The sequence below is a fragment of the Aquarana catesbeiana genome, linkage group LG08 (assembly GCF_042186555.1).
Source record: "Aquarana catesbeiana isolate 2022-GZ linkage group LG08, ASM4218655v1, whole genome shotgun sequence".
In the NCBI taxonomy this organism is placed as follows: domain Eukaryota; kingdom Metazoa; phylum Chordata; class Amphibia; order Anura; family Ranidae; genus Aquarana; species Aquarana catesbeiana.
This window is the reverse complement of record NC_133331.1, coordinates 261,431,533-261,449,819: the sequence shown is the minus strand read 5'-3', so window position 1 is coordinate 261,449,819 and position 18,287 is coordinate 261,431,533. Positions and strand designations below refer to the sequence as shown.

General features: G+C 45.3%; 1 protein-coding gene across 4 annotated transcripts in view; it reads left to right on the top strand.

The window, feature by feature from the left end:
- Window positions 1-4,387, top strand: part of LOC141106386 (uncharacterized) — a 48,381-nt gene extending 43,994 nt beyond the window's left edge. For all 4 annotated transcript variants that reach the window (XM_073597127.1, XM_073597126.1, XM_073597128.1 and 1 more), the window contains one exon: window positions 4,180-4,387. In XM_073597127.1, coding sequence (XP_073453228.1) covers window positions 4,180-4,245 — 66 coding nt within the window. In that variant the 3' untranslated portion in view covers window positions 4,246-4,387. The remainder of the gene's footprint in view (window positions 1-4,179) is intronic.
- Window positions 4,388-18,287: the final 13,900 nt, after the last annotated feature.

Genomic DNA, 18,287 nt, shown 5'->3' with positions numbered 1-18,287 from the left:
CTTCCATTTGAGGATGCCCCACAGATGCTTAATAGGGTTTAGGTCTGGAGACATGCTTGGCCAGTCCATCACCTTTACCCTCAGCTTCTTTAGCAAGGCAGTGGTCATCTTGGAGGTGTGTTAGGGATCGTTATGTTGAAATACTGCCCTGCGGCCCAGTCTCCGAATGGAGGGGATCATGCTCTGCTTCAGTATGTCACAGTACATGTTGGCATTCATGGTTTCCTCAATAAACTGTAGCTCCCCAGTGCCGGCAGCACTCATGCAGCCCCTGGGCCGCAGACCATGACACAGACCACCATCATGCTTCACTGTAGGCAAGACACACTTGTCTTTGTACTCCTCACCTGGTTGCTGCCATACACGATTGACACCATCTGAACCAAATAAGTTTATCTTGGTCTCATCAGACCACAGGACATGGTTCCAGTAATGATCCATGTCCTTAGTCTGCTTCTCTTCAGCAAACTGTTTGCAGGCTTTCTTGTGTATCATCTTTAGAAGAGACTTCCTTCTGGAACGACAACCATGTAGACCAATTTGATGCAGTGTGCGGCGTATGGTATGAGCACTGACTGGCTGACCCCCCCACCCCTTCAATATCTGCAGCAATGCTGGCAGCACTCATACGTCTATTTCCCAAAGACAACCTTTGGATATGACTCTGAGCACATGCACTCAACTTCTTTGGCCGACCATGGCGAGGGCTGTTCTGAGTGGAACCTATCCTGTTAAACCTCTGTATGGTCTTGGCCACCTTGTAGCTCAGTTTCAGGATCTTGGCAATCTTCTTATAGCCTAGGCCAGGGATATGCAATTAGCGGACCTCCAGCTGTTGCAGAACTACAATTCCCATGAGGCATAGCAAGACTCTGACAGCCACAAGCATGGCACCCAGAGGCAGAGGCATGATGGGACTTGTAGTTTTGCAACAGCAGGAGGTCCGCTAATTGCAAATTCCTGGCCTAGGCCATCCTTATGTAGAGCAACAATTCTTTTTTTCAGATACTCAGAGAGTTCTTTGCCATTAGGTGCCATGTTGAACTTCCAGTGACCAGTATGAGAGAGTGAGAGCGGTAAGACCAAATTTAACACACCTGCTCCCCATTCACACCTGAGACCTTGCAACACTAATGAGTCACATGACACCGGCGAGGAAAAATTGCTAATTGGGCCCAATTTGGACATTTTCACTTAGGGGTGTACTCACTTTTGTCGCCAGCGGTTTAGACATTAATGACTGTGTAAATTTGCTGTCCCCTCAAAATAACTCAACACACAATTTGGTGTTATCGCTCTCACTCTGTCATACTGGTCACTGGAAGTTCAACATGGCACCTTATAACAAAGAACCCTCTGAGGATCTGAAAAAAAAGAATTGTTGCTCTACAGAAAGATGGCATAGGCTATAAGAAAATTGGCAAGACCCTGAAACTGATCTGCAGCATGGTGGCCAAGACCATACACCGGTTTAACAGGACAGGTTCCACTCAGAACAGGCCTCGCCAAGGGCAACAAAGCTAATAAAGGGTCTGGAGGATATTAGTTATGAAGAAAGGTTGTGAGCACTGAACTTATTCTCTCTGGAGAAGAGACGCTTGAGAGGGGATATGATTTCAATTTACAAATACCGTACAGGTGACCCCACAATAGGGATAAAACTTTTTTGCGGAAGGGAGTTTAACAAGACACGTGGCTACTCATTAAAATTAGAAGAAAAGAGGTTTAACCTTAAACTACGTAGAGGGTTCTTTACTGTAATAGCAGCAATGATGTGGAATTCCCTTCCACAGGCGGTGGTCTTAGCGAGGGGCATCGATAGTTTCAAAAAACTAATAGATAAGCACCTGAACAACCACAACATGCAGGGATATACAAGGTAATACTGACATAATCATACACATAGGTTGGACTTGATGGACTTAACTATGTAACTGTAACGTACTCAGCGTCATATCCAGAGGTTGTCTTTGGGAAATAGACATATGAGTGCTGCCAGCATTGCTGCAAAGTTTAAAGGGGTGGGAGGGTCAGCATGTAAATGCTCAGGCCAAACACCGCATACTGCATCACATTGGTCTGCATGGCTGTCGTCTCAGAAGGAAGCCTCTTCTAAAGATGATGCACAAGAAAGCCTGCAAACAGTTTGCTGAATACAAGCAGACTAAGGACATGGATTACTGGAACCATGTCCTGTGGTCTAATGAGACCAAGATAAACTTATTTGGTTCAGATGGTGTCAAACTTGTGTGGCGGCAACCATGTGAGGAGTACAAAGACAAGTGTGTTTTGCCTACAGTCAAGCATGGTAGTGGGAGTGTCATGGTCTGTCATGGACCGTGGAACAAGAAGTGATGTCACCGGCATCTGATTGGACCAAGGCAGGGCTGGAATCTTGTCAATCAGGGCTGCAGTGGCAAAAGGCTACACGCTCAGAGCTGGCTGTTCCTTCTAAAGGCCAATAGAAGGAGCAGCCAGCTCCAAGTGCTTAGCCTTTCATGACTGCCGCCCTTATTGACAAGATTCCAGCCCTGACTTGGTTCAATCAGATGCCGGTGACATCACTTCCTGTTCCACGGTCCATGCTGGTCAGTGTGGAGCTTCCTGGTTCCTTGCTCCTGGATTAACACTGTGATCCATTCCAGCCAGCTGCTTAATCCTTTCCAGCTATCCGGAACAGTGGTGGGACCCACACAGCCATGTGGAATGCCAGGACTGCACTTTACTTTGACGAGCATGCATCTTCTTTCATCTTGTAAGTGTTTTTAATCCTATCCTATTAAAGTCATCATTTTAATACTACACTAAGGTCAGCGCCTCCCCTCTCTGTTTTTTTACTTACATGTCTTGCAGAGTTCTGGACACACTCTGAAGGATGGCTGCCTTCCTTTTTAACCCTTAATCCCCCTTTCTTTTCCAACCATCCAACCTATGGATATATCACCATCCAGCTTTTACAGCCACAGACTATAACCCTAAGGATTACTCTATTTGGAGCGCCAGATAAACACTGACTATACTGGTATATGTATAGTATACAGCAGAGGCGTTGCTAGGGGGTGGCTATTGGGGCTATAGCCCCAAATCTGGGGCCCATAGCCCCGAGTCTCTAACTGGGTGCAGCAGAGCCTTCAGCGGCAGATGTGGGCACCGTGCAGATAACTAACATCTCAGCCGTTTTACTTTGTTCTGCTACTGCACTGGTTGCTAGAACTGCCTGGCATCTAGCAACCAGTGATGTCACGTAACCTGAGTGACACAGCATGAGCCCGAGGCAGTGGCGGCACTGGGGGGGCGGGGGGTGCGTGCCACACCCGGGTGACACCCGCCAGAGGGGAGACACCCACGGGTAGCGGCACTGCTAACACCGTCCATTGCCCTACACTCTCGGGTCTTGCCGTCTATCTCCCTCAGCGGAGTGGACCGAAGCCACCTCCCCCTCCTCTCTGTTTGCATCCACACAGGAGGAGGAGGAGCCCGAGGGACACAATGCTGTGTACAGTATATCCGTCTGCGCTGTTCTGAGGTCTGTACCCTAACTATACAGTATGTAGGTGGACATGTGCAGGGGGGCTATGGGAGGGGAGAGGGGTGCCTATACTGATGGGGGGGTCTGCATAGAGGGGGGGTGTCTATACTGATGGGGGTTCTGCACTGAGGGGGGTGTCTATACTGATGGGGGGTCTGCACTGAGGAGTGGTGTCTATACTGATGTTGGAGGTCTAAACTGAGGGAGGGGGATGGTCTGTATAGAGGGGGGTCTGTACTGATGGAGGGGGGTGGTCTGTACTGAGGGGGGTCTGTACTGAGGGGTGGTCTGTACTGATGGGGGGAGGTGGTCTGTACTATTCCCGCAGCCTCTGACATCTCTTGTACCATGCCCGCAGCCTCTGACATCTCCTGTACTATGCCTGCACCGCAGCCTCTGCATCTCCTGTACCATACCCACAGCCTTTGCATTTCCTGTACCGTGCCCGCAGCCTCTGCATCGCCTCCTGTACAATATATATATACACATATACACACACACACACATTTATATTATATACATGTGTATGCCCGCCCAAGCATGACTTTCTTTACTTCACTGCTATGGGCTCTAGCCACAGATCTTTTGTAGGCCTAGCAACGCCCCTGGTATACAGTATAAATGTATAATCTTTTTTTTCTGTCTGACAGAAAGCTGAAGAAGATGAAGATGACCCTCTTCTGTCACCAAATCCCACCCAAGACATTGTTATTTAAGGAGGAATGTCCCCTCTCTACGTATACAGGAACTCCAATCAAACTTGTATACCTTCTCCATGCTAGAAAAAAGAAACAAACTAACAAAAAAATTGGCTGATGTTCTACCTGACGCTGATTAAAAGCTGATGTTAAAAGCAGACTGTACATTCTACTAAATTGTATAAAAGATTTATGTGGTAACATCCAATCCGATCCAGCCATAATACAGGAAGTCCCCGGGTTACAAACAAAATAGGTTATATAGGTTTGTTCTTAAGTTGAATTTGTATGTAAGTTGGAACAGGTACATTTTTTAAGTGTTACTCCAGCCAAAAAAAACATTTTTTGTCTGGGCCCCTATTTCACCTCACTTTCTGTCCCTGTGACAATTGGGTTTTGAAAATTTTGGGTTGTTATGGAAACAAGGATTGGTGATAAAGCTTCAATGGAGACACCTTTTTCCCATGACAACTCTTACAGGAGTGAATTTCCCTTCCTTATGCCGCGTACACACGGTCGGACTTTTCGGCTACAAAAGTCCGACAGACTTTCGACTGACTTTTGGCGGACTTGCGGCAGACTTTCTAACGAACGGACTTGCCTACATATGATCACACAAATGTCCGACGGATTCGTACGTGATGACGTACACCGGACTAAAATAAGGAAGTTGATATCCAGTAGCCAATAGCTGCCCTAGCGTGGGTTTTTGTCCGTCGGACTAGCATACAGACGAGCGGATTTCTGGGTCCGGCGTAGTTACGACGTAAAGATCTGAAGCATGTTTCAAATCTAAAGTCCGTGGAAGCCCACACACGATCGGATTGTCAGCCGGCTTTGGTCCTTCAGCGTCCGTCGGACTTTTGTAGACGAAAAGTCCGACCATGTGTACGCGGCATAAGTGTTCATTTCCCCTTTACTAACTGTGGTCTCCCTCCTTTGTAAGTACAAGTGGGGCAAAAAAGTATTTAGTCAGCCACCAATTGTGCTAGTTCTCCCACTTAAAACGATGAGAGAGGCCTGTAATTGTCATCATAAGTATACCTCAACTATGAGAGACAAAATGTGGAAACAAATCCAGACAATCACATTGTCTGATTTGTAAAGAATTTATTTGCAAATTATGGTGGAAAATAAGTATTTTGTCAATATCAAAAGTTCATCTCAATACTTTGTTATATATCCTTTGTTGGCAATGATAGAGGTCATACATTTTCTGTAAGTCTTCACAAGGTTGTCACACACTGTTGCTGGTATGTTGGCCCATTCCTCCATGCAGATCTCCTCTAGAGCAATGATGATTTGGGGCTGTCGCTGAGCAACACGGACTTTCAACTCCTCCAAAGGTTTTCTATGGGGTTGACATCTGGAGACTGACTAGGCCACTCCAGGACCTTTAAATGCTTCTTACGAAGCCACTCCTTCGTTGCCCAGGCAGTGTGTTTGGGATCATTGTCATGCTGAAAGACCCAGCCACGTTTCATCTTCAATGCCCTTGATGATGGGAGGAGGTTTGCACTCAAAATCTCACGATACATGGCCCCATTAATTCTTTCATGTACGCGGATCAGTCATCCTGTTCCCTTTGCAGAGAAACAGCCCCAAAGCATGATGTTGCCACCCCCATTCTTCACAGTAGGTATGGTGTTCTTTGGTTGCAACTCAGCATTCTCTCTCCTCCAAACACGACGAGTTGTGTTTTTACCAAACAGTTCTACTTTGGTTTCATCTGACCATATGACATTCTCCCAGTCCTCTTCTGGATCATCCAAATGCTCTCTAGCAAACCTCAAACGGGCCCAGACATGTACTGGCTTAAGCAGGGGGACACGTCTGGCACTGCAGGATCTGAGTCTCTGGCGGTGTAGTGTGTTACTGATGGTAGCCTTTGTTACGTTGGTCCCAGCTCTCTGCAGGTCATTCACTAGGTCCCCCGGTGTGGTTCTGGGATTTTTGCTCACCGTTCTTGTGATCATTTTGACCCCACGGGGTGAGATCTTGCGTGGAGCCCCAGATCGAGGGAGATTATCAGTGGTCTTGTATGTTTCCATTTTCTAATTATTGCTCCCACAGTTGATTTCTTCATATCAAGCTGTTTGCCTATTGCAGATTCAGTCTTCCCAACCTGGTACAGGTCTACAATTTTGTTTCTGGTGTCCTTCGACAGCTCTTTGGTCTTCACCATAGTGGAGTTTGGAGTGTGACTGTTTGAGGTTGTGGACAGGTGTCTTTTATGCTGATAACAAGTTCAAACAGGTGCCATTAATACAAGTAATGAGTGGAGGACAGTGGAGCCTCTTAAAGAAGAAGATACCGGTCTGTGAGAGCCTGAAATCTTGCTTGTTTGTAGGTGACCAAATACTTATTTTCCACCATAATTTGCAAATAAATTCTTTCAAAAATCAGACAATGTGATTGTCTGGATTTGTTTCCACATTTTGTCTCTCATAGTTGAGGTATACCTATGATGACAATTACAGATCTCTCTCATCTTTTTAAGTGGGAGAACTTGCACAATTGGTGGCTGACTAAATACTTTTTTGCCCCACTGTATGAGTCTGTCAGTGGAGTCTCCAGCTTTCATATTTAGGGGGGGCACATGGGGGGATAGGGACAAAAGTAGGGGGGCAACTATAAAATGCAATTATATATATATATATATACACACAGTGGGGACGGAAAGTATTCAGACCCCCTTAAATTTTTCACTCTTTGTTATATTGCAGCCATTTGCTAAAATCATTTAAGTTCATGTTTTCCTCATTAATGTACACACAGCACCCCATATTGACAGAAAAACACAGAATTGTTGACATTTTTGCAGATTTATTAAAAAAAAGAGAAACTGAAATATCACATGGTCCTAAGTATTCAGGCCCTTTGCTCAGTATTTAGTAGAAGCACACTTTTAATCTAATACAGCCATGAGTCTTTTTGGGAAAGATGCAACAAGTTTTTCACACCTGGATTTGGGAATCCTCTGCCATTCCTCCTTGTAGATCCTCTCCAGTTCTGTCAGGTTGGATGGTAAACGTTGGTGGACAGCCATTTTTAGGTCTTTCCAGAGATGCTCAATTGGGTTTAAGTCAGGGCTCTGGTTGGGCCATTCAAGAACAGTCACGGAGTTGTTGTGAAGCCACTCCTTTGTTATTTTAGCTGTGTGCTTAGGGTCATTGTCTTGTTGGAAGGTAAACCTTCGGCCCATTCCGAGGTCCTGAGCACTCTGGAGAAGGTTTTCATCCAGAATATCCCTGTACTTGGCCGCATTCATCTTTCCCTTGATTGCAACCAGTCATCCTGTCCCTGCAGCTGAAAAACACCCCCACAGCATGATGCTGCCACCACCATGCTTCACTGCTGGGACTGTATTGGACAGGTGATGAGCAGTGCTTGGTTTTCTCCACACAAACCGCTTAGAATTAAGGCCAAAAAGTTCTATCTTGGTCTCATCAGACCAGAGAATCTTATTTCTCACCATCTTGGAGTCCTTCAGGTGTTTTTTAGCAAACTCCATGCAGGCTTTCATGTGTCTTGCACTGAGGAGAGGGTTCCGTTGGGCCACTCTGCCATAAAGCCCTGACTGGTGGAGGGCTGCAGTGATGGTTGACTTTCTACAACTTTCTCCCATCTCCCGACTGCATCTCTGGAGCTCAGCCACAGTGACCTTTGGGTTCTTATTCACCTCTCCCACCAAGGCTCTTCTCCCCCCGATAGCTCAGTTTGGCCAGACGGCCAGCTCTAGGAAGGGTTCTGGTCGTCCCAATTGTCTTCCATTTAAGGATTATGGAGGCCACTGTGCTCTTAGGAACCTTAAGTGCAGCAGACTCAAATGAAGGTGTAGAACCATCTCAAGGATGATCAGAAGAAATGGACAGCACCTGAGTTAAATAAATGAGTGTCACAGCAAAGGGTCTGAATACTTAGGGCCATGTGATATTTCAGTTTTTCTTTTTTAATAAATCTGCAAAAATGTCAACAATTCTGTGTTTTTCTGTCAATATGGGGTGCTGTGTGTACATTAATGAGGAAAAAAAATGAACTTCATGATTTTAACAAATGGCTGCAATATAACAAAGAGTGAAAAATTTTCTGAATACTTTGCGTCCCCACTGTATATATATATATATATATATATACACACATCCTGGGGCCCTTTACTACAATCCCATAATGGCCGTTTCAACTGTTCTGCAGTGAGCTCCCTTCCTACTGTATTGGGCCCCCCCCAGGGTGGCACAGAAAAAGAGATATATGTCACCAGCATACCAAGAAAATATAAGGGTCCAAAGCAGTGGGAGAACTATCAGGGTTGCAAAGGTTGTCTTGCCTCCGGGCCCTGGTGTTCTGCCACTGTGGGGTTCCCCAGCCTCCTCTTGCTGTCCTGCCCCTGCTATTGACAGTGCTGGTCTGGCATCTCTTGGAATTTACAGGCTGGTTCTCCTGTCCTAAGGATGGGAGAAATCAGTCTGTTTTTTCAGTAACTGAGAGTCCTGGTGAAGTCCTTTCTGCAAATCGCTCTTCTTCCTGCTAATGAGGATGCAGGGGAAGGAGCAGATCGGGCAGCCATGGTTGTGTGATCGCTTGCATTATGCAGTGTCAGCGAGCAGAGGGAGGGGGGGAGGAATCACCCGCAGGAGCTGACTGGGGACGCTCTCCATCTTAGACATTGCCTTTTTGTAAAAAAAAAAAAAAAAATGTTTTTTTAATTGGGGGGGGGGGGGGGGCACATGGTGGGGCACAGCATAATGTTGGGTGGGGGGGTTAAGGCCCCCTCTGCCCCCCTAGGGACGCCATTGGAGTCTGTAGATTTTGTAGAAGCAATGATGAATAGTCAGATGAACCTTGCGAATGACTTGTTTATTCCAGCCAGCAGAGAGCCACATGTAAAACCTTTTTCTTCTAGTTTCACTTCATAACTTCCTATTTCCTGTTCCCACCCCCCAGGTCCTCAAACATCTATGTAACTACTACACTTACATATTCTTCATCTTTGCCCTTTTAAAGAAAAGGTATGCATTTATAAATGAAGCATAATATAGAACCAACAAGAAGTGCAACATAGCAAGGAACAAACTACAATATAAAATGCAAAATGCTGAGTAAGAGTCAGTGTGTGATAAAGTCTTGGAACTTTGGATTGGGTTTACACACTCTTCCAGATCGAATAACAACTTGTGGGGCTTGCGAGTCTGAAACCTCTTGCCTGTTGCCATCAGAATTTTGTTGTGGAAGTGTCAATTGGTACAGCAGTGGATGGCTGTGCTTGGGGTCCTGAAGTGATCATAGGCACATGGGTAACGGCAGTACAGTATGATTCAGGTGCCTGTAGGAGGTGATGGAGGTTCCTTACCATCAGAATGAGCAGCATAGCTGTTTGTTTGGCAGGCCTTTCCATGAACCGTGGCCAGTTTGTCAAACCCACGGGTTGTCTCCACCCTTACCACTTACCCAGGCTCCATATGGGAAAGGTGTCAGGCAAAAAGGAAAGATAAGCAATGACACATTGGCCAGAGTGTAAATAAAGCAGCCTGAACATCAGTCTCAACTCTTGGCAGGAGCTGGGATGGGACCATGAGAATCAGAGTCCTGGTTCGTCATGATAGTAAAAGTTGTACCGGAGAAGGCATGCCATCCCTAGGTGTGTTGCGGAGGTTGAGTAGGGCTGCATAAACGTCAGAACCATCACATGCACATTTCTCTGGGAGATGCTTGGCCGCTCTTACACTACACTCTGCAAGATTATTGGATCTAGGGTAACTGGGCTTGCTAGTGATGTGCTGAAAATCACATTGGTGAGCAATGTTCTTGACTTCTCTATTTGAAAATAGTGTTGCATTGTAAGTCATCAATTGATAGGTAATTCCATGTGTGGCGAATATCCACGTTAATGTCCTGATCACTGTGTTACTGGAAGTGTTTGGGAAGACATCTAATTCCCACCTGCCAGAGTATGAATCAACCAAGACCAGGTAATCCTTGTTTGACCACTCAAATAGGTCAGCTGCTGTGATAGACCATGGTCTGTCAGGTATTTGGTGAAGAGTTAAGCCTCGTACACATGATTGGATTTTCCACAGACAAAGCGCCAGACTTTTGTCCGAAGGGAGTGTGCCAGGAACTTGTCTTGCATATAAACGGTACACAATTGTCGGCCAAAAAACACAAGCGTAGTGATGTACTACGTGGAAATTCAGGCACCTTCTGCTAATGTCGTGTTTTGTGAGCATTGATTCCGAGCATGCGTGTTTGTACTTTGGACTTTTGTGTGACGGACTTGTCTACACTCGATAGGGAAATCTGACAACAGACTGTTGTCCGCCGAAAATTTACTAGCCTGCCATTCAACATTTGTTGGCGAAAAGTTGGACAACAATTGCCTAAAATCCAACAGTTAGTACGCTCCATCAGACAAACAGTCTGTCATCACTAGGGATAAGCCGAACACCCCACGATTCGGTTCGCACCAGAACCTGCGAAGGGACCTAAAGTTTGCTTGAACTTTAGAACCCCATTAAAGTCTATGGGTTCGAAATCAAAAGTGCTAATTTTAAAGGCTAATATGCAAGTTATTGTCCTAAAAAGGGTTTGGGGACCCGGGTCCTGCCCCAGGGGACATGTATCAATGCAAAAAAAAGTTTTAAAAATGGACGTTTTTTTCGGGAGCAGTGATTTTAATGATGCTTATCCACTCGCCGACCGCCTAATGCAGATATATACTGCGGCAGAATGGCACGGGCAGGCAAAATCACGTACCTGGTACGTGATCTGCCTCCCGCGGGCGGGGGGGCGCATCGTGCCCCCCTCGGTGCCCGAGGCTGTCGGCTTCATTAGGGGAGCGATACAGGCTGAGGGGGAGACCACTCATTCGTGGCCAGCCCTTCGCGATCGCTCCCCACGAATGAGATTCTTCCTCTGCTGCTGTATAGTAAACAGCGGCAGAGGAAGTGATGTCATCGCTCCTCGGCTCGGTATTTTCCGTTCTGGCGCCGAGGAGAGAAGACATCGATGTGAGTGCACAACACACACACACACAGTAAAACACACCAGGCACACTTTACACCCCCCATCACCCCCTGATCATCCCCTAATCACCCCCCCTCCCGTCACAGGGACACCAAGCAGTTTTTTTTTCTGATTACTGCATTGGTGTCAGTTTGTGACAGTTAGTGTGGTAGGGCAGTTAGGGTTAGCCCCCTTTAGGTCTAGGGTACCCCCCTAACCCCCCTAATAAAGTTTTAACCCCTTGATCACCCCCCGTCGCCAGTGTCACTAAGCGATCGTTTTTCTGATCGCTGTATTAGTGTCACTGGTGATGCTAGTTAGGGAGGTAAATATATAGGTTCGCCGTCAGCGTTTTATAGCATCAGGGACCCCCATATACTACCTAATAAAGGTTTTAACCCCTTGATTGCCCCCTAGTTAACCCTTTCACCAGTGATCACCGTATAAGTGTTACGGTTGACGCTGGTTAGTTTGTTTATTTTTTATAGTGTCAGGGCACCCGCCGTTTATTACCTAATAAAGGTTTAGCCCCCTGATCGCCCGGCGGTGATATAAGTTAGGTTTTATGGTCAGATAGGGTCTGCGTCGCCCCAGGCAGCGTCAGGTTAGCGCCAGTACCGCTAACACCCACGCACGCACCGTACACCTCCCTTAGTGGTATAGTATCTGAATGGATCAATATCTGATCCGATCAGATCTATACTAGTGTCCCCAGCATTTTAGGGTTCCCAAAAATGCAGTGTTAATGGGATCAGCCCTGATACCTGCTAGCACCTGCGTTTTGCCCCTCCGCCAGGCCCAGCCCAGCCCACCCAAGTGCAGTATCAATCGATCACTGTCACTTACAAAACACTAAACGCATAACTGCAGCATTCGCAGAGTCAGGCCTGATCCCTGCGATCGCTAACAGTTTTTTTGGTAGCGTTTTGGTGAACTGGCAAGTGCCAGCGGCCTAGTACACCCCGGACGTAGTCAAACCAGCACTGCAGTAACACTTGGTGACGTGGTGAGTCCCATAAGTGCAGTTCAAGCTGGTGAGGTGGCAAGCACAAGTAGTGTCCCGCTGCCACCAAGAAGAAGACAAACACAGGCCCGTCGTGCCCATAGTGCCCTTCCTGCTGCATTCGCCAATCCTAATAATTGGGAACCCACCACTTCTGCAGCGCCCGTACTTCCCCCATTCACATCCCCAACCAAATGCAGTCGGCTGCATGAGAGGCATTTTCTTTATGTCCTCCCGAGTACCCCTACCCAATGAACCCCCCCAAAAAAGATGGGCGTGACACCCGCTATTAGTTTCCCTCCTGTCCTGACAATCCTGGTCTTTGCATTGGTGAATGTTTTGATTGCTACCATACACTAGTTGAGTTTTAGCGTAGGGTACAGCATTGCACAGACTAGGCAAACTTTCACAGGGTCTCCCAAGATGCCATCGCATTTTGAGAGACCCGATCCTGGAACCGGTTACAGTTATAAAAGTTACAATTACAAAAAAAATGTAAAAAAAAATACACAAAAAAATATATAAAATAAAAAAAACAAAAATAGTTGTCATTTTATTGTTCTCTCTCTCTCTCTATTCTCTCTCTATTGTTCTGCTCTTTTTTTACTGTATTCTATTCTGCACTGTTTATTTGTTATTATGACTTATCATGTGTGCTTTTCAGGTATGCAATTTTTTATACTTTATTGTTTACTGTGTTTTATTGTTAACCATTTTTTTGTTTTCAGGTACGCCATTCAGCTGCAGCGCAGATTTATTTATCTTGACAGCAACAGAGTTTGCTCCCACGATACATAAAGCCGTGACTCCAGCGGAGATAATATATGCCAAAGCATGGGGGCAGCAGGGGCGCAGGAGCGATTTGCTCCTAACTTTTGGGGCGGATGCCCCCATGCAGAGGCGGCTCTAGACTTTGTGAGGCATTAGGCAAAACTTAGACATGAGGCCCCACTCACTCCCATAATGGGAAAAATAATTCAAGGGATGAAAATGAACTGTATTAGGAGGGAACAGTATAGGGGAGTGGAGAAAGAGAGAAATAAAGGGGGATGGGGTGAGAAAGAGAGAAACAAAGAGAGAAAGAAAGATGGAAGGAAAGAGAAAGAAAGATGGAAGGAAAGAAGGAAAGAGAAAGAAAGATGGAAGGAAAGAGAAAGAAAGATGGAAGGAGAAAGAGAAAGAAAGTTGGAAAGAAAGAAGGATGGAAGGAGAGAAAGAAAAAGAGAAAGAAAGAAAGAAAGAAAGAAAGAAAGAAAGAAAGAAAGAAAGAAAGAAAGAAAGAAAGAAAGAAAGAAAGAAAGAAAGAAAGAAAGAAAGAAAGAAAGAAAGAAAGAGAAAAGAAAAGAAAGAAAGAAAAGAAAAGAAAGAAAGAGGAAGGAAGGATGGAAATAAAGAAAGAAAGAGGAAAGAAGGATGGAAATAAAGAAAGAAAGAGGAAAGAAGGATGGAAATAAAGAAAGAAAGAGGAAGGAAGGATGGAAGGAAAGAAGGGAAGGAAGAGCATCCCCTACATCAGTGTACTCACTGGGAGGCAGGAGGGACTGGATGGATGGATGGATCAGACTCCCCTTGTCCTTTTCTGTTTGCTGGGCTTCAGCTTGAATCTTCCCACCTACCCATCCCCTTCTATGAGACCCCATTCACACAGGGGCAACACGACTTGCAGGTCGCCTCAGCGAGGCGACCTGCAAACGACTGCCCGGGCGACTTGCAAAACGACTTCTGTATAGAAGTCTATGCAAGTCGCCCCAAGTCGCCCCCGAAGTCGTACAGGAACCTTTTTCTAAGTCGGAGCGACTTGCGTCGCTCCCCTTAGAACGGTTCCATAGCACAGAACGGGAGGCGACTTGTCAGGCGACTAGGTCGCCTGACAAGTCGTCCCTGTGTGAATGGGCTCTTAGGCAGAACAGAGAACACTGCCGAGGAGAGTGGGCGGGGCAGACACAGGAGGAGAGGGCGGGAGAAGGAGGAGCAGAAGCTCTCTCTACTCTTCTGTCTGGCTGTGCGGGCAGCAGGGGGAGGGGGGAGATCCTGTCAGAGCTCTACTGAGCGGCTCTCCCTCCCTGTCTGTGATCCGGAGATGTATGTTAGCTCCGATCACACATCTCACTCGCAGCCTTTTATCTCTCCCTGTAGCAGAGCGAGGGGACTTGGGACTATGTGATGGTGGAGATCTCTGCTGCTGGAAGAGGCGACTCTCTAATTAGGTAAACTAGCCAGCTGTGCGAGGCCCCTGTGACTGCGAGGCCTGAGGCTACCACCTATTTCGCCTAATTAGAGAGCCGCCTCTACCCCCCATGCCTCGACATATATAAACGTGCATATATGCCCATCATTAGAAGTGGGTGGATGAAGGGAGGTATTCTAATGGTGGGCATACCCACCGATCATACTCTTTTTTTTATGCAGCCCACAGGCTGCATGAAAAAAAAAAGATTACAATATATGCCCAACAAGGACCAGCAACGTACTGGTATGTTGGTGGACTTTGAGTGGTTATACCAGAATAATGCCTGCAGGTTTAGGTATCATCTTGGTATCATTCTTTTCAGTCAGCTATCATGTAAAAGCAATCCTAGCGGCTAATTAGCCTCTAGACTTCTTTTACAAGCAGTGGGAGGGAATGTCCCCCCCTCCCACCATCTTCCATATTTTTCTCTGGCTCTCCTGTCCCAACAGGGAACCTGAGAATGCAGCTGGTGATTCCGTCAGCTGACCATAGAGCTGATCAGAGGCCAGATTGGCTCCCAACATCTCTATGGCCTAAGAAACCGGAAGCTATGAGCATTTCATGACTTATATTTTGCCGGATGTAAACAGCGCCATTGGGAAATTGGGAAAGCATTTTATCACACTGATCTTGGTGTGGTCAGATGCTTTGAGGGCAGAGGAGAGATCTAGGGTCTAATAGACCAAATTTTTTTCAAAAAAGAGTACCTGTCACTACCAATTGCTATCAGAGGGGATATTTACATTCCCTGAAATAACAATAAAAATGATTAAAAAAAAAATGAAAGGAACAGTTTAAAAATAAGATAAAAAAGCAAAAAAAAACAAAAAAGCACCCCTGTCCCCCCTTGCTCTCGCGCAAAGGCGAACGCAAGCGTTGGTCTGGCGTGAAATGTAAACAGCAATTGCACCATGCATGTGAGGTATCACCGCAAAGGTCAGGTGGAGGGCAGTAATTTTAGTAGTAGACCTCCTCTGTAATTCTAAAGCGGTAACCTGTAAAGGCTTTTAAAGGTTTTTAAAAATGTATGTAGTTTGTCGCCACTGCACGTTTGTGCGCAATTTTAAAGTATGTCATGTTTGGTATCCATGTACTCGGCCTAAGATCATCTTTTTTATTTCATCAAACATTTGGGCAATATAGTGTGTTTTAGTGCATTAAAATTAAAAAAAGTGTGTTTTTTCCCCAAAAAATATGTTTGAAAAATCGCTGCGCAAATACTGTGTGAAAAAAAAATGAAACACCCACCATTTTAATCTGTAGGGCCTTTGCTTTAAAAAAATATATAATGTTTGGGGGTTCAAAGTAATTTTCTTGCAAAAAAAAAAAAAATTTCATGTAAACAAATAGTGTCAGAAAGGGCTTTATCTTCAAGTGGTTAGAAGAGTGGGTGATGTGTGACATAAGCTTCTAAATGTTGTGCATAAAATGCCAGAACAGTTCAAAACCCACCCCAAATGACCCCATTTTGGAAAGTAGACACCCCAAGCTATTTGCTGAGAGGCATGTCGAGTCCATGGAATAAGTTATATTGTGACACAAGTTGCAGGAAAAAGACAAATTTTTTTTTTTTTTTGCACAAAGTTGTCACTAAATGATATATTGCTCAAACATGCCATGGGAATATGTGAAATTACACCCCAAAATACATTCTGTTGCTTCTCCTGAGTACGGGGATACCACACGGGACCCCAAAAACCAAGCACCGCCTTCAGGGTTTCTAAGGGTGTAAATTTTTTATTTCACTCCTCACTGCCTATCACAGTTTCGGAGGCCATGGAATGCCCAGATGGCACAACCCTCCCCCCCCAAATGACCCCACTTTGGAAAGTAGACACCCCAAGCTATTTGCTGAGAGGTATGGTGCGTGTTTTGCAGACCTCGCTTTTTGTCACAAAGCTTTGAAAATTGAAAAAAGAAAAAAAAATACTTTTTTCTTTTCTTTCTTCATTTTAAAAAACAAATGAGAGCTGCAAAACACTCACCATGCCTCTCAGCAAATAGCTTGGGGTGTCCACTTTCCAAAATGGGGTCATTTGGCGGGGGGGGGGGGGGGATTGTGCCATCTTGGCATTTTATGGCCTTGGAAACTGTGATAGGTAGTGAGGAGTGAAATAAAAAATTTACTCCCTTAGAAATCCTAAAGGTGGCGCTTGGTTTTCGGGCCCCGTACGCGGCTAGGCTCCCAAAAAGTCCCACACATGTGGTATCCCCATACTCAGGAGAAGCAGTTAAATGTATTTTGGGGTGCAATTCCACATATGCCCATGGCCTGTGTGAGCAATATATCATTTAGTGACAACTTTTTGTAACTTTTTTTTTTCGTCATTGTTCAATCACTTGGGACAAAAAAATTAATATTCAATGGGCTCAACATGACTCTCAGCAATTTCCTTGGGGTGTCTACTTTCCAAAATGGGGTCATTTGGGGGGGGGGGGTTGTACTGCCCTGCCATTTTAGCACCTCAAGAAATGAGATAGGCAGTCATAAACTAAAAGCTGTGTAAATGCCAGAAAATTGACATTTTTTTTACCAAAGACATGTGGCTGAATACATTTTGGACTAAATGTATGACTAAAATTGAGTTTATTGTATTTTTTTTTATAACAAAAAGTAGAAAATATCTTTTTTTTTCAAAATTTTCGGCCTTTTTCTGTTTATAGCGCAATAAATAAAAACCGCAGAGGTGATCAAATAGCATCAAAAGAAAGCTCTATTTGTGGGAACAAAAGGACGCAAATTTCGTTTGGGTACAGCATTGCATGACCGCGCAATTAGCAGTTAAAGCAATGCAGTGCCAAATTGTAAAAAGTGCTCTGGTCAGGAAGGGGGTAAATCCTTCAGGGGCTGAAGTGGTTAAAGTGAAAAAATAAAAGTGAAATATTCCTTTAAATATCATACCTGGGGGGTGTCTATAGTATACCTGTAAAGTGGCTCGTGTTTCCCGTGCTTAGAACAGTCCCTGCACAAAATGACATTTTTAAAGGAATAAAAGTCATTTAAAACTGCTTGCGGCTTTAATGTAATGTCGGGTCCCGGCAATATGGATGAAAATCAGTGAGACAAACGGCATGGGTACCCCCTCCCCCCAGTCCAATACCAGGATCTTTGGGTCTTGTATGGATATTAAGGGGAACCCCGCACCCAAAATAAAAAAAGGAAAGGCGTGGGGTCCTCAGGCCCTATATACTCTGAACAGCAGTATACAGACGGTGCAAACAAGACAGGGACTGTAGGTTTCTTGTTATGTAGAATCTGTTTGTAATTTTGAACTGGTACATTTTTAAAGTGTAGCTCCAACCAAAAATTCTATTTTTATGCTTTTTGGAAAACATAGGGAAGGTTAATCACCCCTGTAACATTTGTTTTGCTGTCTGTGCACCTCTTCAGAAGATTTCACCTCACTTTCTGTCCCAATGACAAATGTTTTTTGAAAATTTGGGGTTTTTATTGAAACAAGGAATGGTGATAAAACATCAGTGAAGAGGAGACACGTTTTTCCCATATTAACTCTTATGCCTCGTACACACGAGCGGACTTTACGGCAGACTTTGCCGGCGGACGGGATTTCGTCGGACAATTCGATCGTGTGTGGGCTCCAGCGGACTTTGTTTTCTCAAAAGTTGGACGGACTTAGATTTGAAACATGTTTCAAATCTATCCGACGGACACGAGTCCGGTCGAAAAGTCCGCTTGTCTGTATGCTAGTTCGACGGACAAAAAGCCACGCTAGGGCAGCTATTGGCTACTGGCTATGAACTTCCTTATTTTAGTCTAGTCGTACGTCATCACGTACGAATTCGACGACTTTGGTTGATTGTGTG